This window comes from Salmo trutta, chromosome 1, assembly GCF_901001165.1.
Source record: "Salmo trutta chromosome 1, fSalTru1.1, whole genome shotgun sequence".
Lineage (NCBI taxonomy): Eukaryota > Metazoa > Chordata > Actinopteri > Salmoniformes > Salmonidae > Salmo > Salmo trutta.
In genome coordinates, this window is record NC_042957.1 from 75,139,393 (window position 1) to 75,164,498 (window position 25,106).

Here is a 25,106-nt window from a genome sequence, read left to right on the forward strand (position 1 = left end):
TCAGATGAGTTTGCTATGATTTGCCAACGTGAACTCAAATCTCATCTAAAGAAGAAGTTTCAATGTGTATTTGAGGGGATCGCTAAACAAGGAAACCCAACACTTCTCAATAAGATCTACACAGAGCTCTACATCACAGAGGGTGGAAAAGGAGAGGTCAATAATGAACATGAGCTGAGACAGATTGAGACAACAACCAGGAAACAAGCAAGGCCAGAGACTGCAATCAAATGTAACGACATCTTCAAACCCTTAACTGGACAAGACAAACCTATCAGAACTGTGCTGACAAAGGGAGTCGCTGGCATTGGAAAAACAGTTTCTGTGCAGAAGTTCATTCTGGACTGGGCTGAAGGAAAAGCAAATCAGGATGTCCAATTTGTATTTTCATTCCCTTTTCGGGAGCTGAATTTGATGAACGGGGAAAACCACACTTTAATTGAACTTCTCAATCACTTCTCAATGGAAACCAAAGAATCAAGAATCTCCAACTACGACAAGTACAAAGTTCTGCTCATCTTTGATGGTCTGGATGAGTGCCGACTGCCCCTAGACTTCAAGAAGAACAAAATATGTTGTGACGTCACAAAGTCAACCTCAGTGGATGTTCTGCTGACAAATCTCATCAAGGGAAACCTGCTTCCCTCTGCTCTCCTCTGGATAACTACCCGACCTACAGCAGCCAATAAGATTCCTTCAGGGTGTGTTGACCAGGTGACATATGTACGAGGGTTCAATGACCCACAGAAGGAGGAGTACTTCAGGAAGAGATTCAGTGATGAGGACCTGGCCAGCAGAATCATCTCACACATAAAGACATCAAGGAGCCTCCACATCATGTGCCACATTCCAGTCTTCTGTTGGATTTCTGCAATAGTCCTTGAACACATGCTGAAACATAAGAGAGAAGAGATGCCCAAGACTCTGACTGAGATGTACACACACCTTGTGGTGTTTTATACCAGACAGAAGAATGAAAAGTATCTTGGGAAAGAAGAGACAGGTCCACATTTGAATAAAGAGAGCATTCTGTCACTGGGAAAACTGGCTTTTCAACAGCTTGTCAAGGGCAATCTGATTTTCTATGAAGAAGACCTGAAAGAGGCTGGCATCGATGTCAATGAAGCCTCAGTCTACTCAGGATTGTGCACACAGATCTTTAAAGAGGAATGTGGGCTGTACCAGGACAAGGTGTACTGCTTCGTGCATCTGAGCATTCAGGAGTTTCTGGCTGCTGTATATGTGCTCCTCTCATTCATCAACAACAATGACAATCTAATGGTCAAACTGCAATCAACGAGCAGTGACTTTTCTTCGCTATTCAGAGACCAGCTTGAAGTTGCTTTCTACAAGAGTGCTGTGGATAAAGCCTTACAAAGTGACAGGGGAAACCTGGACCTTTTCCTCCGCTTCCTTCTGGGCCTCACACTGGAGTCCAATCAGAAGCACTTACGAGGTCTACTGACAGAGACAAGAAGCAGCTCACAGAGCCATGAAGAAACAGTCAAGTATATCAAGGAGAAGATCAGGGAGAATCCCTCTCCAGAGATGTGCATCAATCTGTTCCACTGTCTGAATGAACTGAATGACCATTCTCTAGTGGAGGAGATTCAAAGCTACCTGAGCTCAGGAAGTCTTTCTCGAGGAAAACTGTCACCTGCACAATGGTCAGCTCTGGTCTTTGTGTTGCTAACTTCAGAAAAGGAGCTGGATGTGTTTGACCTGAAGAAATACTCCAGATCAGAGGAAGGTCTTCTGAGGCTGCTGCCAGTGGTCAAAGCCTCCAGAGCTGCTCTGTGAGTCCATAAAATGACATTTAAGTACTAATTATCAGGAAGATTTTTCAGTTTAGAGAACAATATGTATTATTGAACATCATATTGAATCAATACATCGATGTTCACATTAGTATAACAATTTGACCATACAATTGTAGGAGATGGAAGATGAATCTATATCTTGTTTTAAAGACTAAACCAAAAGCATCCACCATTGTCCTTCTACACTACTGGTGTTAAATTAACAGTGTATTTGTGAAATCCCTTTGTTAGGCTGTCAGGCTGTGGAGTCAAAGAGAAAGGCTGTGCTTCTCTGGCCTCAGCTCTGAAGTCAAACCCCTCACACCTGAGAGAGCTGGATCTGAGTAACAATGACCTGAAGGATTCAGGAGTGAAGCTGCTCTCTGCTGGACTGGGGAATTCACACTGTAAACTGGAGACTCTGAGGTCAGTATTCCTGTAGTTGGTCAACAAGTGATAACTGTTCACCAGATTCACATGTGTTTACCAGGCACACATAGTCCACTCCATATGTGTTTGGACAGTGAAACTTACAGTTTTAAATGTTGAGGTATCGTCCAGCATTTTGGATTTGAGATAGAATGTTTCATATTATGCGACAGTGGAGAACGTCACCTTTTATTTCAGTGTTCATACATACCTGTTTTACTGTTTAGAAATTAAAGCACTTTATGTATCTAGTTCTCCCATTTGAATAATTCCTAATGATTTGGATTAATTCACTGATAGTATATTAAAGTCATAAGTTTAGTTTTTGGTCTCATTTTTGGTCTCATATTCCTTGCCTGCAGTGATTACATCAAGCATGTGACTCTACACACTTATTGAAAGCATTTGCCGTTTGATTTGGTTGTGTTTTGGAATATGTTTTTCCCAATAGAAACTGAATAATAAGTACTGACCTGTCATTTTGGAGTCACTTCACTTGTACTGTCAGTAAGAATAGAAGAATGTTTTTGAACACTTCTACATTAATGTGGATACTACCATGATTATGAATAATCATGGATGAATCGTAAATGATGATGAATGACAAAGTTATAGAGGTGCAAAGCTCAGAAAAAATGCTATCCTCCCTGTTATTGGTAGCGGTAAGAGCTTAGCATGTTTTGTTGGAGCATCTGTAACTTCCTCAATTATTATTATTATTCATGAATCCTTCCTGCTTTTTCTTAATCATGGCATCATCAGGATTAGTTTAGTAGTTTTTAGAAACATGTTATCTACCAACTTAGGAATTAAAATTACTCCAGTCACCATCACAACCCAAACAAACTGCAAATGTAACCAATGAGTTTGAGTCACAAGCTTGATGTAGTCATTGCATGCAAGAAATATGGGACCAAATACTAAACTTTTAACTACTTTAATACACTATAAGTGAATTTGTCTAAATTCTTATGACTTCTTCAAATGGGGGGACTAGATACATAAAGTGCTTTCATTTCTAAGCGGTGAAACATACTGTAACGCGGGTTGTATAAAGGGGACCAAGGCACAGCATGTAAAGTGCTCATCCTTTACTTTAATGAAAACACTTAAACAAAACGACAGCCAACAGTTCCGTCAGGTATTCTAACAAAACGGAAACCAACTACCCACACCAACACAGGAAAAACAGGCTGCCTAAGTATGGCTTCCAATCAGAGACAACGATAGACAGCTGCCTCTGATTGGAAACCATACCTGGCCAAAACATAGAAAACAAAAACATAGAATGCCCACCCACCTATCACACCCTGACCTAACTAAACAGAGAAAACACAGCTCTCCTAGGTCAGAGCGTGACACATACCCTTTAATAAAAGGTGACATTATATACTGTTGTCACGTCCTGACCAGTATAGGGGTTATTTTGTTATTGTAGTTTGATCAGGACGTGGCAGGGGGCGTTTGTTTTATGTGGTTCAGGGTCTGTTTTGTGTATGTGTTTAGGTAGAGGGGTATTTGATTTATTAGTCCGGGGTTTGTTAGTCATTGTTCTATGTGAGTATATTTCTATGTTCTATCTAGTCTTTTGTATTTCTTTGTTTAGTTAATTGGGGTTGCACTCTCAATTGGAGGCAGCTGGTTATTGTTGCCTCTGATTGAGGGTCCTATAATTGGGAGTTTGTTTTCATGGGTTTTTGTGGGAGATTGTTTCTTGTTTTGCGTTATGCCTGACGAGACTGTCAAGTTCGTTTGTTTTTTTGTATACGATGTATGTGTTTTCCTTCTTCACTCAATAAAAAGAAGATGAGTATACATTTTCCCGCTGCGTTTTGGTCAACACCCTATGACAACTGTCACCTCATATGAAACATTTGAACTCAAATCTCAAATGCTGGAGTATAGAGCCAAATTTAAAAATGTTATCTTCACTGTCAAAATAGATATGGTGTGGACTGTATACTTAATACAATCTAAATTTGATACCTCACTGTCTGTCTTTTGATTGATACTGCTTTTTAAATTGGTCTGGTCAGTCTACTCAAATATTTGACCTTACATTTGACATTTCTAATAATGATTCATGAATATACTATATATGGCATGTTTCAAGATGTATCTGAAAATGTGAAAAAATACACTGCCCTCAAAGCTGATCACTAAGCTAAGAACCCTGGGTTGAAACACCTCCCTCTGCAACTGGATCCTTTACTTCCTGACGGGACGCCCCAGGTGGTAAGGCTAGGCAACAACACATCTGCCACGCTGATCCTCAACACGGGGTCCCCTCAGGGGTGCGTGCTTAGTCCCCTCCTGTACTCCCTGTTCACCAATCGACTGCTTGGCCAAGCACGACTCCAACACCATCATTAAGTTTCCTAACAACACAACGGGGACAGGCCTGATCGCCAACAACAATAAGACAGCTTATAGGGAGGAGGTCAGAGACCTGGCAGTGTGGTGCTAGGACAACAACCTCTCTCTCAACATGATCAAGACAAAGGAGATGATCGTGGACTACAGGAAAAGGATGACTGAGCACACCCCCATTCTCATCGACAGGGCTGTAGTGGAGCAGGCTGAGAGCTTCAAGTTCCTTGGTGTCCACATCACCAACAAACTGTCATGGTCCAAACACACCAAGAAAGTTGTGAAGAGGGCACGACAACGCCTATTCCCCATCAGGAGACTGAAAAGATTTTGCATGGGTCCTCAGATCCTCAAACAGTTCTACAGCTGCACCATCAAGAACATCATGACTGGTTGCATCAACCACTGGTATGTGAACTGCTCAGCCTCCGACCGCAAGGCGCTACAGAGGGTAGTGCAAACGACCCAGTACATCACTAGGGCCAAGCGTTCTGCCATCCAGGGCCTCTATACCAGGCAATGTCAGAAGATGACCCTTAAAATTCATAGACTGTTCTCTTTGCTACTGCATGGCAAGCGGTACTGGAGCGCCAAGTCTTCTTAAGGCTTCTTAACAGCTTCTACCCCAAAGCCATAGGACCGCTAAACAGCTAATCAAATGGCCGCCCGGAATATTTACATTTTTCTTTACGCTGCTGCTGTTTATTGTCTATGCATAGTCACTTAACCCCTACCTACAGTTACATATTACCTCAACTAACCTGTAGCCCTGCACATTGACTCGGTACCGGTACCCCCTGTACATAGCCTCGCCATTGTTATTTTGTTGTTGATCTTTTATGTTTTACTATTTTCTTTACTCTTAATTTTCTTAAAACTGCATGGTTGGATAAGGGCTTCTAAGTAAGCATTTCACAGTAAGCTCTACACCTGTTCTATTCAGCGCATGTGACAAACACAATTTGATTTGATTTTCCACTCTATTTTCAACACCAAAGAGTAGCAGAGTGATTTTTAAATTATTTTACTCTTTGCAGGCTGTCAGGCTGTGGAGTCACAGAGGAGGGCTGTGCTTCTCTCGTCTCAGCTCTGAAATCAAACCCCTCACACCTGAGAGAGCTGGATCTGAGTAACAATGACCTGAAGGATTCAGGACTGGATCTGCTCTCTGCTGGACTGGGGAATCCCCACTGTAAACTGGAGACTCTGAGGTCAGTATTCCTGTAGTTGGTCTACAAGTGGTAACTGTTCACCAGATCCACATGTGTTTACTAGGCACACAGTCTACACCATATGTGTTTGGACAGTGAAGCTTACAGTTTGCAATTTGCCACTATGCTTCAGCATTTTGGATTTCAGGTAGAATGTTTCATATTAGGTGAGACTTAAGAATGTCACCTTTTATTTGATGGTATTCAAACATATCTGTTTTACCGTTTAGAAATTAAATCACTTTATGTAAGTACTTCTCCCATTTAAAGGGAGATTTTATTTGGACAAATTCACTTATAGTGTATTAAAGTTGTCAAAAGTTTAGTATTTAGTTCTGTAAGGCAGCCCCCGAAGTCACTCTTCCTATCAACTGTATGCAAAAATGTGCCATGTTGTCTTAAGAATTCAGCATTCTCTGTGTTGGTCTTGCCAACCCCTATTGTGACACCTCTGAGAAGCAGAGGTTACATCATGTAGGTCTGATATCTTATTGGAGGTTAACTTTACAGTAATACAATTGGTCAACAACTCAGGTTTTGAATCTAAACTACTCAGACACTTATAAAGGGGTCTAAGAGTCGTTGTTCATTCTCTTATTCGTCTGTGACCTGCTATGGTGAGATACTCTTTCTCTATCTCTCTCTCTCCGCCCCATGCACTTTTGAGGCATGGCCTTTCAGGCTAGAGGTTTCTTTATCTCGCTCTCCACCACATAGACTTTTGCGGCATTTCAGGCAAGAGGTTTCTCTCTCTCTCTGACTATTCTTAGAATAATGACTTATAATGCTTGTTAATGCCTTGTAACTTAAGTTTATGTCTTGTATTTGAATCCATTCATTTTACGAAGTGATTAAATACACTTGTATTTAGAATCCATTTTCAGACATGTCTTCATTGCTTATTAGTGTAACTCAACCATAGCATCTTGCATATTGCTAATTATCTTTATCGAGTCAGATAAAAATTTTAATGGGCTAATTGCTTAGTCTTTTTACGAGTTTACGAGTTATTTACAGTGCATTCGGAAAGTATTCAGATCCCTTGACTTCTTCCACATTTTCTTACGTTACAGCCTTATTAAAACATTTTTTTTAATCCTCATCAATCTACATTCAACACCCCATAAGGACAAAGTGAAAACAGATTTTTTTTACATTTTTGCAAATTTAAAAAATAAAATAAATAAATAAATACCTTATTAAATAAAGGTGAATTAAAAAAAATAAAAAAATTGGTGGAATGCTGCAGAGATGGTTGTCCTTCTGGAAAGTTCTCCCATCTCCACAGAGGAACTCCGGAGCTCTTTCAGCGTGACCATCAGGTTCTTGGTCACCTCCCTGACCAAGTCCCTTCTCCCCTGATTGCTCAGTTTTGCCGGGCGGCCAGCTCTAGGAAGAGTGTTGGTGGTTCCAAACTTCTTGCATTTAAGAATAATGGAGGCCAGGTCTTTTTGGGAGACCTTCAATGCTTCAGAAAATGTTTTGGTACCCTTCCCCAGATCTGTGCCTCCACACAATCCTGTCTTGGAGCTGAACGGACAATTCCTTCGACCTCATTGCTTGGTTTTTGCTCTGACATGCACTGTCAACTGTGGGACTTTATATAGACACGTGTGTGCCTTTCCAAATCATGTCCAATAAATTGAATTTACCACAGTCAAGTTGTAGAAACATCTCAAGGATGATCAATGGAAACAGGATGCACCTGAACTCAATTTTGAGTTAGTAAAGGGTCTGAATACTAATGTAAACCAGGTAGGCCAGTTGAGAACAAGTTCTCATTTACAACTACGACCTGGCCAAGATAAAGCAAAGCAGTGCGACACAGACAACACGGAATTACACATGGGATAAACAAACATACAGTCAATAACATAATAGAAAAGTCTATATACAGTGTATGCAAATGTAGTAAGATTAGGGAGGTAAGGCAATAAATAGGCCATAGTGTCGAAATAATTAAAATGTAACAATTAAACACTCGAGTGATAGATGTACGGAAGAAGAATGTGCAAGTAGAGATACTGGGGTGCAAAGGAGCAAAAAATAAATAACAATATAGGGATGAGGGTGGTTGGGTGGGCTATTTACAGATGGGCTGTGTACAGGTGCAATGATCGGTAAGCTGCTCTGACAGCTGATGCTTAAAGTTAGTTAGGGAAATATAAGACTCCAGCTTCAGTGATTTTTGCAATTCGTTCCAGTCATTGGCAGCAGAGAACTGGAATGAAAGGCGGCCAAAGGAGGAGTTAGCTTTGGGGATGACCAGTGAAATATACCTGCTGGAGCGCATGCTATGGTGACCGGTGAGTAAAATATACCTGCTGGGGTGCTGCTATGGTGACCAGTGAGCTGAGATAAGGCGGGGCTTTACCTAGCAGAGACGTGTAGATGACCTGGAGCCAGTGGGTTTGGCCACAAATTTGAAGCGAGGGCCAGCCAACGAGAGCATACAGGTCGCAGTGGTGCGTAGTATATGGGGCTTTGGTGACAAAACGGATGGCACTGTGATAGACTGTATAAATTTTGCTGAGTAGAGTGTTGGAGGCTATTTTGTAAATGACATCGCCGAAGTCAAGGATCGGTAGGATAGTCAGTTTTACGAGGGTATGTTTGGCAGCATATGTGAAGGATGCTTTGTTGCGAAATAGGAAGCCAATTCTAGATTTAATTTTGGATTGGAGATGCTTAATGTGAGTCTGGAACGAGAGTTTAAAGTCTAACCAGACACCTAGGTATTTGTAGTTGTCCACATATTCTAAGTCAGAACTGTCCAGAGTAGTGATGCTAGACGGGCGGGCGGGCAGGTGCGGGCAGCGATCGGTTGAAGAGCATGCACTTAGTTTTACTAGCATTTAAGAGCAGTTGGAGGCCATAGAAAGAGTGTATGGCATTGAAGCTCGTCTGGAGATGTGTTAACACAGTGTCCAAAGAAGGGCCAGAAGTATACATAATGGTGTCGTCTGCGTAGAGGTGGATCAGAGACTCACCAGCAGCAAGAGCGACATCATTGATGTATATAGAGAAAAGAGTCAGCCCGAGAATTGAACCTTGTGGCACGCCCATAGAGACTGCCAGAGGTCCGGACAACAGGCCCTCCGATTTCACACACTGAACTCTATCTGAGAAGTAGTTGGTGAACCAGGCGAGGCAGTCATTTGAGAAACCAAGGCTGTTGACTCTGCCGATAAGAATGCGGTGATTGACGGAGTCGAAATTCTTGGCCAGGTCGATGAAGACGGCTGCACAGTATTGTCTTTTATCGATGGTGGTTATGATATCGTTTAGGACCTTGAGCGTGGATGAGGTGCACCCATGACCAGCTCGGAAACCAGATTAACTAGCGGAGAAGGTACGGTGGGATTCGAAATGGTCGGTGATCTGTTTGTTACCTTGGCTAATGAAGACTTTAGAAAGGCAGGTAAGGATAGATATAGGTATGTAACAGTTTGGGTCTAGAGTGTCTCCCCCTTTGAAGAGGGGGATGACCGCGGCAGCTTTCCAATCTTTGGGGATCTCAGGTGATACGAAAGAGAGATTGAACAGGCTCGTAATAGGGGTTGCAACAAATGCGGCGGATAATTTAAGAAATAGAGGGTCCAGATTGTCTAGCCCAGGTGATTTGTAGGGGTCCAGATTTTGCTGCTCTTTCAGAACATCAGCTATCTGGATTTGGGTGAAGGAGAAATGGGGGAGCCTTGGGCAAGTTGTTGTGGGGGGTGCAGAGCTGTTGACCGGGGTAGGGGTAGCCAGGTGGAAAGCGTGGCCAGCCGTAGAAAAACGCTTATTGATATTCTCGATTATCGTAGATTTATCAGTGGTGACACTGTTTCCTAGCCTCAGTGCAGTGGGCAGCTGGGAGGAGGTGCTCTTAATCTCCATGGACTTTACAGTGTCCCAGGACGAGTTTGTGCTACAGGATGCAAATTTCTGTTTGAAACAGCTAGCCTTTGCTTTCCTAACTCTGTATACTGATCCCTAACTTCCCTGAAAAGTTGCATATCGCAGGGGCTATTCGATGCTAATGCAGTACGCCACAGGATGTCAGGCCTTTATGGTAGAGTGGCCAGACGGACGCCACTCCTCATTAAAAGGCATATGACAGCCTGCTTGGAGTTTGCTAAAATGCACCTAAAGATTCTCAGACCATGAGAAACAAGATTCTCTGGTCTGATGAAACCAAGATAGAACTTTTTGGATGGTATGCCAAGCATCACGTCTGGAGGAATTCTGGCAACATCCCTACGGTGAAACATGGTGGTGGCAGCATTATGCTTTGGGGATGTTTTTCAGTGGCAGGGAATAGAAGACTAGTTAGGATCAAGTGGAAGATGAACGGAGCAAAGTACTAAGAGATCCTTGATGAAAACCTTCTTCAGAGCACTCAGGACCTCAGACTGGGACAAAAGTTCACCTTCCAACAGGACAACGCAGGAGTGGCTTCGGGACAAGTCTCTGAATGTCCTTGAGTAGCCCAGCCAGAGCCCGGACTTGAACCCGATCGAACATCTCTGGAGAAACCTGAAAATAGCTGTGCAGCGACGCACCCCATCCAACCCGACAGAGCTTGAGAGGGTCTGCAGAGAAGAATGGGACAAACTACCCAAATACAGGTGTGCCAAGCTTATAGCGTCATTCCCAAGAAGACTTGCTGCCAAAGGTACTTCAACAAAGTATTTAGTAAATGGTCTGAATACTTATGAAAATGAAATTTTTCAGTTTTTTATCTTTTAATACATTTGAAAAAAAATCTAAAAACCTGTTTTTGCTTTGTCATTATGGGGTATTGTGTGTAGATTTAATGAAAAAAGAAAACAATTTCATCCATTTTAGAATAAGGCTGTAACGTAACAAAATGTGACCGACCTGCTCAAATTATTCTTAAGTAGCAAAATTTTTAATTGTGTTTTGTACATTGGATAAAAATAGAGACTGAGAGCTACAAAGTGGTATAACATACACTGCATTTTTGAGGAGCAATGGGAAAGTAATTCTGCTTCTCAAACTCACTTTTGAGAAAATGGCCTTTGAATGTTTTGGTACCTACTGGAGAGCTCTCCTTTGTCTATACCCATTCAACATTGTTCACACCTTCTTAAGCCAGCCCCACCCACCTCTTTAAGGATTCACATGAGGTCATGTGCTAAACAGTGAGTAGTGTAGTAAAGACTAAGACTTAAAAAGTGATAAAAGTAGTAGCCTACAGTAACGAAAAATTCCAGGTAAACAGAAAGTGTCCAGATGAAAATATTTGATAAATATTAGATGACGCTTACCCAGACACACTTGTCTAAATTGATGGGTCATGTGAAAGAAATGCTAGAATCCCCAGCCACATCCTGCTAAGTGGATGGGTCTCTACAGAAGGTGTAAATGGTACAGCTAAATGGTTACTTGCTTAGTAGCAATATAAGAAATAGATAGTGTCAATATAAATAAAATATACATTATGTACAAGAACAATATCAATAACGATATCAGCGATAGATGAGGTAGTTATATGCATACAATCAGGGTTAAAGTGGCTGAGAAGCAGGATAACAAATAAATAAAAAATAGTAGCAGCAACGTATGGCGTGTGTGTTAGGAGAGAGTCATGTGAATAGAAACACTGCAGATAGTGCTGATGACTGGTCTGTCCGAACCACTCATGAACAAGGGAATCTATATTTGGAGAGCCTGTTTCTGTCCTGCTCTTGACTTTGGTGCAGGGCATGTGATGCCCATAGCCTCTTTGTTACAAAACTCCCTGATCTTCTCAACAAGATAAGTTTGTCTAGCTGTGTCCAGTCCAGGTGGTGCTTGTACAGGCAGAACATTTATGGGAGGAAGGATGTCAGCGTTGCGCAGCAGCTGAAACCTGGTCCCGACTGAGTCTGAAAGCTCCTTGGTGACAACAACACAAGGCTCCAGAGCATCAAAGCTATAAAATGGGAAATAACAAAAAAAATTAAGACATTACAACCTTTCACAACATCAATTCACCTCCCAAGTTTAGATTAGAAGAATAATCTCATACAATGCAATGAAAATTATATTCACCTGAAGTGCTGGAACTGCTTGATCTGTGGCAGCAGCATGAAGTACGGAGTCAGGTGTTGTTGCCAGCCATAGCATTCCACCAGCACCGTACCATCCTCCAGTCCAACCAGTGGTGGGATGTTGACCCCTGTCATAGTGCTGACCTTCACAACACCAGCAATCTCAGACAATGTGTTCACCTGTTCTTGCTTGGGCCAGCTCTCTTTTTGATGGGAGGCATTAGACCAGGCCTGGGCAACCTGATTCAATACGGCCAGCGGAATCATGCTCAGATCACATAAAAGATTTGCGATTAGTAAAGTTTTGAAAAACGTATTTGTTATTCAAATTAAAAGCCCAATGAATACTCGCCTTTGTGTAATGATTTAATTCCCACCGCTTGTACGACATTTATTTTTAAGTCACGTATAAATAATAACTGCACGAGGATGGACAGTGACTGACAGGCTTACACACACGTCACAGTTACAAATAGTAGCTAGCTAGAAATTGCACAAAAATGGGTTTTTAACATATTTCAAAGAAAAGGAAAGTAGACAATGAATGTAGGGTGATCCAGCAAGTGTGGACATCGAAATATTTCTTTATTGAGGTATCAGGGAAAGCTGTGTGCTTAGTGTGCAAAGAGAGCATCACCAGACGAAGCATGCAGAGAAATATAGGAATATGTCTTCTGAGCAGAGGGCAAGTTCATCGAAAGAGTTGCTTTCTCAGTTGCAAAAGCAGCAAGAACTTTACACAAAACTGCATTCAGCAAACAATGGAATTGCGAGAGCTAGCAATGTACTGTCCACAAAATTACTAAACATAGCAAGCCATTCGCTGAGGATGAATTCATTAAAGAATGTTTAATTGACTTTGCTCCAATAAGAAAGAGCTGTTTGAAAATGTTTCCCGGTCAAGACGAACAGTGACACAGCGTGTTGAGGACATCGCAGAGAATATGGAACAACAGTTGAAAGGATTTCACCTATTTCTCCTTGGCCCTGGATGAGAGCAGTGATGCACATGACATGGCGCAGTTGTTGATATTCTTACAAGGCATAACCACAGAAATGACAGAGGAGCTTGCTTCAGTGCAGTCAATGAAGAGCACCACCACAGGGAAACATTTATTGGAGGAGGTTAATAAGTGTGTGGCAAAGCTGGGACTGAGTTTTGAAAAGTTATCCAATGTGACCACTGATGGGTGCCCAAACTTGGATACAAGATCAAGTAGCTGAGCTGAACCCAGATCAGAAAATACTTTTCCTGCATTGCATTATTCATTAGGAGGTGCTCTGAAAATGTGTTCTGAAAATGAGCCATGTTGTGGATACAGTTACTATCTTGGTAAACTTCATAAGAGCAAAATCTTTAAGCCACAGGCACTTTGTCTCACTGTTGGAAGAGACAGTGTCGGGTCATGCAGATCTCCCCTACCACACAACCGTGAGATGGCTGAGTTTGGGGAAGGAGCTTAAAAGGGTGTGGGACCTGAAGTCAGAGATTGCTGAGTTTTTGCAAATGAAAGGAAAATATGTTGATTTCCCTCAACTGCAAGATAAAGAATGGTTTGGCTGATTTTGCCTTCACCGTGGATATCATGGCTCTCATGAATGAACTGAATTCCAAAGGCCTTTTTGCACATCAGATGTCAAGTCTTGTCAAAGCCTGCAAGGGAAAATTACTCCTCCTGACCCGCCATGTAAAAGCCTACAAACTCACTCACCTTCCCGACACTACCAGTCTGTTCCCTATCAGATGACCAGAAGTATACATCGCTGCTGTGTGCTTTGAACGGTGAGTTTTCTCGTCGTTTTGAGGATTTCAAAGTGTTGGAAAATGACATGCTGTTGGTTTCCTCTCCTTTCACCTTCAATGTGAATAAAGCTCCCACTGACCTGCAACTTGACCGTATCGTTCTTCTGTCTGATGCAGTGATTGAAGAACTATTCAAAATAATGTCACTGATGAGGTTCTATGCATCTCTCAATGAACAGAACTTTCCAAAGATTAGGAGTCATGCTCAGAAGATGTTTGTACTCTTTGGGTCAACCTATGTATGAGAACAGACATTTTCAGTGATGAAATATAACAAGACACAGATCATCTCTTACTGACTCTCACCTCTCAGCAATCATGCGCATAGCAACATCAGAAACTATACCTGACTTCACTGCTCTAGTCAATGCCCATCAGAGACTCACTTCTCACACTGATTGAGTAATTTAAATGTAATGTTGAGCTCTCTCTCTTTCTTGTGTTTTTGTACATACCCGTTAACAAGAGTTCTGTCCGTGGTGCTGAAAGCACAGTGTAATTTTCCCTCCTTGTAGTTCATTAGTTTAATAATGAAAATACCTACCAAAAGGAGAACATGGATGTGGTTAATTTCTGTGCATGTTGAAAAAGTTAAATAAGTAGCATATCAGGATGTGATTTACAGTAGATATATCTATCAACACAGTCATACACATGATATATATTCCTGTAATATGATTCTTGCTCGGGATGGCAAAAATATATTCTAATATGGCCCTCCATGAAAAATACTTGTCCTACATTAGACCATTCTCTTTGTATGAAAGACAAATTCCAGATATTTTGCCATTATTACACAATAGATTGCCGTGATCACCGTCAGACACACCTGGCTAACTTGATGGGTCGTCAGCTAGCTAGCTAACAGTAAGCTTTAACTTGGGGTCTTTTGTTTACACATGTAGCTAGCTAGCTAAACGATGAACCATAATCCCAATCCATAGAGTACTAACAATACAAACCGATTGTCATAGCTAGCTAAAGTTAACCAAATAGGTTCAATGTTAGCTAGTTAGCTAGCTAACATTAGGCTATAACTAGCAATGTAAAATGGCATTCTGGGATAACATCACTACACATAGATCATACACTTAATGTTAGCTTGCAAGCCAGCCACATAATGTCAGCTAGCTAGCTAACATTAAGCTTTAAGACGTTAACTTGGTCTTTTGTTTAGACATGTAGCTAGCTAGCTAAACAATGAACCAAATAGGTTCAATGTTAGCTAGCTACCATTAGGCTATAACTAGCAATGGGAAATGGCATAACATCTAATAATGATTCTAGACTCTTACCCGTACACATGGATGGACACTTCACAGCAGACTGCAACCCCTTTCATTAAATAAGACGTCCTGTGTTGTCTCCATTTTGTTAGTACAGCTTGCTTGGCCCGTTGTGTCAAGCAAGCTTGGTCAACTTCTTCCGTTACAGCAACACTGTTGATTGCCATTTCTTCCCCATCACTTATCAGCAGACTCTACAATGTCTTCTTCAAGGAAAATGTTTTCACCTAAATCAAATCAAATCAAAGTTTATTTGTAACGTGCGGCGAATACAATAAGTGCAGACCTTACAGTGAAATGCTTACTTACAGGCTCTAACCAATATTGCAAAAAAGGTATTAGGTGAACAATAGGTAAGTAAAGAAATAAAAACAACAGTAAAAAGACAGGCTATAAAAGTAGCGAGGCTACATACAGACACCGGTTAGTCAGGCTGATTGAGGTAGTATGTACATGTAGATATGGTTAAAGTGCCTATGCATATATGATGAACAGAGAGTAGCAGTAGCGTAAAAGAGGGGTTGGTGGGTGGTGGGTGGTGGGTGGGACACAATGCAGATAGTGTGCGGGAACAGTGGTTGGTTGGCCCAATTGAGGTAGTATGTACATGAGAGCGTGATCACACAGTCGTCCGGAAAAGCTGATGCTCTCATGCATGCCTCAGTGTTGCTTACCTCGATGCAAGCATATAAGTGATATAGCTCATCTGGTAGGCTCGTGTCACTGGGCAGCTCATGGCCATGCTTCCCTTTGTAGTCTGTAATAGTTTGCAAGCCCTGCCTCATAAAACGAGCGTCGGAGCCAGTGTAGTATGATTCAATCTTAGCCCTGCATTGACGCTTTGCCTCTTTGATGGTTCGTCGCAGGGCATAGCAGGATTTCTTGTAAGCTTCCGGGTTAGAGTCCCGCACCTTGAAAGCGGCAGCTCTACCCTTTAGCTCAGTGCGAATGTTGCCTGTAATCCATGGCTTCTGGTTGGGGTATGTACATACAGTCACTGTGGGGGCGACGTCCTCGATGCACTTATTGATAAAGCCAGTGACTGATGTGGTGTACTCCTCAATGCCATCGGAAGAATCCCGGAACATGTTCCAGTCTGTGATAACAAAACAGTCCTGTAGTTTAGCATCTGCTTCATCTGACCACTTTTTTGTAGACCGAGTCACTGGTGCTTCCTGCTTTAATTTTTGCTTGTAAGCAGGAATCAGGAGGATAGAGTTGTGGTCGGATTTACCAAATGGAGGGCGAGGGAGAGCTTTGTACGCGTCTCTGTGTGTGGAGTACAGGTGATCTAGAAATATTTTCCCTCTGGTTGCACATTTAACATGTTGATAGAAATTTGGTAGAACTGATTTAAGTTTCCCTGCATTAAAGTCTCCGGCCACTAGGAGCACGGCCTCTGGGTGAGTGGTTTCCTGTTTGCTTATTTCCTTATAAAGCTGTCTGAGTGCGGTCTTAGTGCCAGCATCTGTCTGTGGTGGTAAATAAAGACCCACAAAAAGTATAGCTGAAAACTCTCTAGGCAAGTAGTGTGGCAATTTATCACAATATACTCTACTTCAGGCGAGCAAAATCTAGAGACTTCCTTAGATTTCGTGCACCAGCTGTTGTTTACAAATATGCACAGACCGCCCCCCCTCGTCTTACCGGAGTGTGCTGTTCTATCTTGCCAGTGCAGCATATATCCCGCTAGCTGAATATCCATGTCGTCATGCAGCCACAATTCCGTGTAACATAGGACATTACAGGTTTTGATGTCCTGTTGGTAGGATATTCGTGATCGTACCTCGTCTAGTTAATTGTCCAATGATTGCACGTTGGTGAGTAGTATTGACGGTAAAGGAAGTTTTCCCACTCGCCTTTTCCGGGTCCTGACCAGGCATCCGGCTCTTTGTCCTCTGTACCTGCGTTGCCTCCTCTTGCAAATAATAGGGATGATGGCCTTGTCTGGTGTTTGGAGAATGTCTTGTGCTTCTTGCTTGTTGAAGAAAAGATCTTTGTCTAATCCGAGGTGAGTGATCGCTGTCCTGATATCCAATCAGGGATAACTCCCATTGTTATTGATGAGGGTGCGAGGTTGGCATGTTTTGTTTTAGCCTTTGTAACTTTCGTACTCATTATTATTCATGATTCATTCACAATTTTTCTTAACTTCTATGGGCTACGTGGGACGCTACCATCCCACCTGCGGGACACAGCCAGTGAAATATTAGGGCGGCAAATTCAAAACAACAAAATGTCATAATTCAAATTTCTCAAACATACAACTATTTTACACTATTTAAAGATACAATTCTCCTAAATCCAACCACATTGTCTGATTTCAAAAAGGCTTTACGGCGAAAGCATAAAGTTAGATTATGTTAGGACAGTGTCAACACAATAAAAACCACACAGCCATTTTCCAAGCAGGAGAGGGGTCACAAAAACCAGAAATACAGCTAAAATTAAGTACGAACCTTTGACGATCTTCATCAGATGACACTCCTAGGACTCAATGTTACACAATACATGTATGTTTTGTTCGGTGAAGTTCATATTTATATCCAAAAACCTCATTTTACATTGGCGCGTGATGTTCAGAAAATATTTTGCCTCCAAAACTGCCGGTGAATCAGGACAACAATTTACAAAAATACTCATCATAAACGTTGATAAAATATTAAACTGTTATTCAAAGAATTATAGATAAACATCTCCTTAATGCAACCGCTGTGACAGATTTCAAAAAAGCTTCACGGGGAAAGCACACTTTGCAATAATCTGAGTACGTCGCTCAGAAACATACATCATACAATACAGATACCCGCCATTTTGGAGTCATCTAAAATCATAAATAGCATTAGAAATATTCACTTACCTTTGATGATCTTCATCAGAAGGCACTTCCAGGAATCCCAGGTCCACAATAAATGTTGTTTTGTTCGATAAGGCCATAATTTATGTCCAAATACCTCCTTGTGGTTTGCGCGTTCAGTAAGCTACTCCAAATGTAGAAAGCGCACCAAAAATTTCACGACGAAAAGTAAAAAAAAGTTATATATATGTTCGTAGAAACATGTCAAACGTTGTATAGCATCAATCTTTGGGTGTTTTTTAACATACAACTTCAATAATATTCCAACCGGACGATTCCAATGTCTTGAAAAACGTTATGGAACACAGCTACCTCTACACGTGAATGCGCGCCAATGAACTCATGTTATTTTCTGAGTCACCAACTTCCCGGCCTTCTTGTTCACTCTCTGTTCACTGCAAAAGCCTGCAACAAGGTTCTAAAGACTATTTACATCTATTGGAAGCCTTAGGAAGTGCAAAATTAACTCTAAGTTACTGTGTGTTAGATAGGCAATGACTTGAAAAGACTACAAGCATCAGATTTCCCACTTCCTGGTTGGATTTTTGTCAGGTTTTTGCCTGCCATATGAGTTCTGTTATACTCACAGACATCATTCAAACAGTTTTAGAAACGTCAGAGTGTTTTCTATCCAGATCTACTAATAATATGCATATCCTACCTTCTGGGCCCGAGTACCAGGCAGTTTAATTTGGGCACGCTTTTCATCCAGAATTCATCCAGAATTCCCTACCCTATGATTTTACTCTTTGCAGGCTGTCACGCTGTCAAGTCACAGAGGACTCCTGTGCTTCTGTGGTCTCAGTTCTGAAGTCAAACTCCTCACACCTGAGAGAGCTGGATCTGAGTAACAATGACCTGAAGGATTCAGGAGTGATGCTCCTCTCTGCTGGACTGGGGGATGACCACTGTACAATGGAGACTCTGAGGTCAGTATTCCTGTAGTTGGTCAACAAGTGATAACTGTTCACCAGATCCACATGTGTTTAGCAGGCAAACATAGTGAACACTATATGTGTTTGGACAGTGAAGCTTACAGTTTTAAATTTGGCGACAGTACAGAATGTCACCTTTTACTTGAAGGTATTCATACATATCTGTTTTATTGTTTAGAAATTAAAGCACTTTATGTATCTTGTTCTTCCATTTGAAGAAGTTGTAATTATTTGGACAAATTCACTTATGTTGTATTAAGGTAGTCATAAATGTAGTATTTGGTCACATATTCCTTGCCTGCAGTGATTACATCAAGCTTATGACTCTACAAACTTGTTGAATGCATTTGTGGTTTGTTTTGGATGTGTTTTGGATGATGGTTTTCTCAATAGAAACTGAATGGTGAATAATGTCCTCTGTCATTTTGGAGTCACTTCACTTCTATTGTAAGTAAGAATAGAATATCATGAATAATCATTAATGAATCGTGAATGATGATTAATGAGAAAGTTGCAGAGGCACAAAGATCCTGCCCCCTCTGTTATTGGTAATGGTGAGAGGTTCGCTGTTTTGTTGTAGCCTCTGTAACTTTATCATTCGTCAATATTCATGATTGATTCATGATTTTTCTTAATCATGGCATCATCAAGATTAATTTAGTAGTGTTTATAAACATGTTATCTACTCACTTAGACAGGAGATTAATCCCATCTTCATCCACCATTCAGTTACTATTGGGCAAAACATAACCCAAAACATAACCAAATCAAACTGGTCCTGGTCAGTCCCTGGATGGGAGACCAAATGCTGCTGGAAGTGGTGTTGGAGGGCCAGTAGGAGGCACTCTTTCCTCTGGTCTAAAAAATATCCCAATGCTCCAGGGCAGTGATTGGGGACACTGCCCTGTGTAGGGTGCCGTCTTTCGGATGGGACGTTAAACGGGTGTCCTGACTCTCTGAGGTCATTAAAGATCCCATTGCACTTATCGTAAGAGTAGGGGTGTTAACCCCGGTGTCCTGGCTAAATTCCCAAGCTGTCCCTCATACCATCATGGTCACCTAATCATCCCCAGCTTACAATTCTCTCATTCATCCCCCTCCTCTCCCTTGTAACTATTCCCCAGGTCGTTGCTGTAAATGAGAACATGTTCTCAATCAACTTACCTGGTAAAATAACGGTAAAATAACTAAATAAAAACTGCAAATGCAGCCAAGAGGTTTGGGACCAAATACTAAACTTTTGACTACATTAATACACTATAAGTGAATTGATCAGAATACTTATGACTTCTTCAAATGGGGGGACTAGATACATAAAGTGCTTTTATTTTTCTAAATGTAGAAACAGATATGTATGAAAATACCCTCAAATAAAAGGTGACATTATATACTGTCACCTCATATGAAACATCTGATCTCAAATCCAAAATGCTGATGTGCCAAATTGAACATGTTAGCTTCACTGTCAAAATAAATATAATGTGGACAGTATACTCAATTTCTTGCTGTTACAAGAAAATGATCAGAGTATGTAACATCTAGCACTCTGAATCAGGTGATTAAATCCCTGGTCCTATCACACTTAGAGTACTGTCCAGTTATATGGTCAATCCCTGGTCCTATCACACTTAGAGTACGGTCCAGGTATATGGTCAATCCCTGGTCCTATCACACTTAGAGTACTGTCCAGTTATATGGTCAATCCCTGGTCCTATCACACTTAGAGTACTGTCCAGTTATATGGTCAATCCCTGGTCCTATCACACTTAGAGTACTGTCCAGGTATATGGTCAATCCCTGGTCCTATCACACTTAGAGTACGGTCCAGGTATATGGTCAATCCCTGGTCCTATCACACTTAGAGTACGGTCCAGGTATATGGTCAATCCCTGGTCCTATCACACTTAGAGTACGGTCCAGTTATATGGTCAATCCCTGGTCCTATCACACTTAGAGTACGGTCCAGTTATATGGTGAATCCCTGGTCCTATCACACTTAGAGTACGGTCCAGGTATATGGTCAATCCCTGGTCCTATCACACTTAGAGTACGGTCCAGGTATATGGTCAATCCCTGGTCCTATCACACTTAGAGTACGGTCCAGGTATATGGTCAATCCCTGGTCCTATCACACTTAGAGTACGGTCCAGTTATATGGTCAATCCCTGGTCCTATCACACTTAGAGTACGGTCCAGTTATATGGTCAATCCCTGGTCCTATCACACTTAGAGTACGGTCCAGTTATATGGTCAATCCCTGGTCCTATCACACTTAGAGTACGGTCCAGTTATATGGTCAATCCCTGGTTCTATCACACTTAGAGTACGGTCCAGTTATATGGTCATCTGCAGAAAAGAAAGATGTAAAAAAGCTTCACATGGCTCAAAACAGGGCTGCCAGATTAGCTCTTCATTGCTCATTCTGTATTAATATTATGCAAATGCTTCAGAATCTCTCATGGCTTCACGTTGAAAACAAATTACTATCCAGTCTTTAGATTTTCTTTAGGAATGTTACATATTTTTAAAAAACAGTATTTTTTTAGACGAATTAGTACATACTAGCAACACGCATTATCACCAACCAGACAGGTAAATTCAGGGCATCTAAGACAACCCAAGCCAAGGACAAATCGCCTTAAATCTACATGTTTTATATAGAGCCATAGCTGAATGGAACTCTTTACCAATCCATATTTCTCAGGCAAAAAGTAAATCCACCATCAAGAAATAAATAAAATAACATCTAATGCGATAGACCATATGACTGGACAGGAAATAGAAAGCATCAACTGATTGTTAAATGTGTACCTGTCACGTATTTTAATTGTCTGTGTTGTCTACTTTTTAAATGTCTGTAAAGTCTTCATTTGTAATTGTTTGTAATCTCTTATTAATTGGTGTTGGACCCAAGGAAGATTAGCGATCGTTACGGCGTTACAGCTAACGTGGATCCTAATAAAATTCACAATCTAAATCTGATACCTCACTGTCTATCTTTTGACTGATACTGCTTTTTAAACTAGTCTGGTCAGTCTACTCAAATATTTGTACTATACATGTTTCTATCTACAAGCAGTACTTCAATCATTTGCCATTTCTAATAATGATACATCCATTTATGAATATACTCTACCGTTCAAAAGTTTGGGGTCACTTGGAAATGTCCTTGTTTTTGAAAGAAAAGCTCATTTTTTGTCCATTAAAATAACATCAAATTGATCAGAAATACAGTGTAAGACATTGTTAATGTTGTAAATGACTATTGTAGCTGGAAACAGAATATTTTTAATGGAACATCTACATAGGTGTACAGAGGACCTTTCTGCCTAGAAGGCCAGCATCCTGGAGTCGCCTCTTCACTGTTGACGTTGAGACTAGTGTTTTGGAGGGGACTATTTAATGAAGCTGCCAGTTGAGGACTTGTGATGCGTCTGTTTCTCAGACTATACACTCTAATGTACTTGTCCTCTTGCTCAGTTGTGCACCGGGGCCTCCCACTCATCTATCTATTCTGGTTACAGACAGTTTGCGCTGTTCTGTGAAGGGAGTAGTACACAGCTTTGTACGAGATCTTCAGTTTCTTGGCAATTTCTCAAATGGAATAGCCTTAATTACTCAGAACAAAATAGACTGACGAGTTTCAGAAGGAAGTGCTTTGTTTCTGGCCATTTTAAGCCTGTAATCAAACCCACAAATGCTGATGCTCCAGATACTCAACTGGTCTAAAAGGAGGCCAGTTGCATTGCTTCTTTAATCAGAACAACAATTTTCAACTGTGCTAACGTAATTGCAAAAGGGTTTTCTTATGATCAATTTGCCTTTTAAAATGATAAACTTGGATTAGCTAACACAACGTGCCATTGGAACACAGGAGTGATGGTTGCTGGCAATGGGCCTCTGTACGCCTATGTAGATATCTCATTTTAAAATCAGCGGTTTCCAGCTACAATAGTCATTTACAACATTAACAAAAACAAGGACATTTCTAAGTGACCCCAAACTTTTGAACGGTAGTGTATTTGGCAGGTTTCAGGACACTGATGTATCTGAAAATGTAGACTTTTTTTATTTTCAACACCAAAGAATAGCAGAGTGATTTTAAAATTATTTTTAATCTTTGCAGGCTGTCAGGCTGTCTAGTCACAGAGGAAGGCTGTGCTTCTCTGGTCTCAGCTCTGAGGTCAAACCGGTCACAACTGAGAGAACTGGACCTGAGCTACAATCACCCAGGAGACTCAGGAGTAAGACTGCTCTCTGCTGGACTGGAGGATCCACACTGCAGACTGGAGAAACTCAAGTATGTAGAGGGTTTATGTCATATCAGACATGTTCTAGTTATTAGGCTCTTTAAAACAAACATTCTTACCACCACTTGAACAAGTTATATGGTGTGTGTGTATGTGTGTGTGTGTGTGTGTGTATCACTCAATGACTCTCTGTTCTTCTGCTTACCGCTACAGTGTGGAACATGGTGGAGAGAACACAATGAAACCTGGGCTTAGAAAATGTGAGTGTTGAATGCTGTGAAGAATATGACTAAGAATAAGTCTTAATTCAAGTTAAATCAAAGTCAAAGACCACCATCATTACTTACTTGGTCATATTAAATATAAGCTGTAGTTCTACAGAAGCAGAAATCAGGGACACCAAAGTTTAGAAAGAGTTGCTTTGACAATGTGTGTGTCTGTGTATGTGTGTGGCGCATTTGTGTTACATAAGAAATGTGTGTGTGTGTGTGTGTGTGTGTGTGTAATTAATCAGAATAAGTGTGTTTTATATTAACATACAGTATAAAATATGATCATTCAACAACTCTCAAATTATCATAACTTCTCCTTTTGATACCTATAAACATCTACATTAAATGAATTAGTGAAAAGTGAGTTAACATTCTAATGTGAATGATGATGATTCCTAATATTGTGTCTGGTTTCATCCATCAGATTCCTGTGATTTCACACTGGACCCAAACACAGTAAACAAACTCCTCTCTCTGTCTAAGGAGAACAGAAAGGTGACATGGAAGACAGAGGAGCAGCCGCATCCTGATCACCCAGAGAGATTTGAGGACTGGCAGCAGGTGCTGTGTAGAGAGGGTCTGACTGGGCGGTGTTACTGGGAGGTAGAGTGGAGTGGGAGAGAGGCTGTTATAGGAATGACATATAAAGGAATCAGCAGGAGAGTAGGGGGTAAGGACTGTATTATTGGATTAAAGTCCTGGAGTCTGGACTGCTCTGACAACAGTTACACGGCCTGGCACAATTATAATCACACTACCATAGACGTCCCCTCCTCCAGCTCCCACAGAGTAGGAGTGTATCTGGACTGGCCAGCCGGCACTCTGTCCTTCTACAGAGTCTCCTCTGACACACTGACCCACCTGTACACATTTCACACCACATTCACTGAGCCCCTCTATCCAGGGTTTCATGTTTGGTTTGAAGACTCCTCAGTGTCCCTGTGTCAGGTGGTCCCTGTGTCAAACACAACATGATGTTTCACTCTAATCATGGTCATGTTCAGTACGACACACTGGAGTAACAATTGATATGAACTCTGTAGTCATGACTCTGTAGTCATTATAAACTGGGTGGTTTGAGCCCTGGATGCTGATTGGCTGACAGCCATGGTATATCAAACTGTATACAACGGGTGTGACAAAACATGTATTTTTACTGCTCTGATTTGTGAAATATGACCAATATACCACGGCTAAAGGCTGTATCCAGGCACTCCCCATTGCTTCAGAGGAACGTAGATGTGGCACACCCCCTCAGACCTCCTTATTGCTTAATTATACGCCACTGAAGTTGATACAGTCATTAATAGAATGAATCACCACACTGTGTTGTAGAAACTGGTTTCATTTACACATCACTGATCTTGTTGTTATTGGGCTTCTTGGTGTTTGTAAATATTGTTGTCTGTAGAATGTTTATTTGTCAAATTCTTGACACAACAATCTTGTTTCTGTATGACCTCAATTCCACTGAATGAAATGTACATGTGACAGATGTGACTAATAAAAGTTAATCAACCAGATGAAAGAAGAGAGGTGGAAATGTTTTAATATTGATCAGAATATGACAGTACAGTAAATGGAGTACAGTAATAGGGGTTGTGTTCAGTACATAGAAATGGGTCTTATTCAGTTAAAAATGAAGCATTTATGATCACACACACACAGACCTTAACTGTGTAAAATGTAAACTTCAATGGGGTCGTAGCTGTATTGAAGTGGTGTGCTTTTAGGGAATCTCCTTTCTCTATCGTTTCTGGTACAACACCCTCTGTGGGGTCAGAAACATTCAGGGGAAATGGAAAGAGATCATGTGATGGGATTTCCTCTTTTGGACATTAACAAAGCAACA

At 41.2% G+C, this 25,106-nt stretch overlaps 1 protein-coding gene across 1 annotated transcript; it reads left to right on the top strand.

Annotated features, from left to right (window-relative positions):
• LOC115207742 (NLR family CARD domain-containing protein 3-like) lies at positions 1 to 24,785 on the top strand. Its single transcript, XM_029775194.1, has 6 exons — positions 1 to 1,796; positions 2,052 to 2,225; positions 5,636 to 5,809; positions 22,859 to 23,032; positions 23,196 to 23,242; positions 23,679 to 24,785. The coding sequence occupies exons 1-6, from the start codon at positions 16 to 18 to the stop codon at positions 24,227 to 24,229; spliced, it is 2,901 nt and encodes a 966-aa protein (XP_029631054.1). The 5' UTR covers positions 1 to 15; the 3' UTR covers positions 24,230 to 24,785.
• Positions 24,786 to 25,106: the final 321 nt, after the last annotated feature.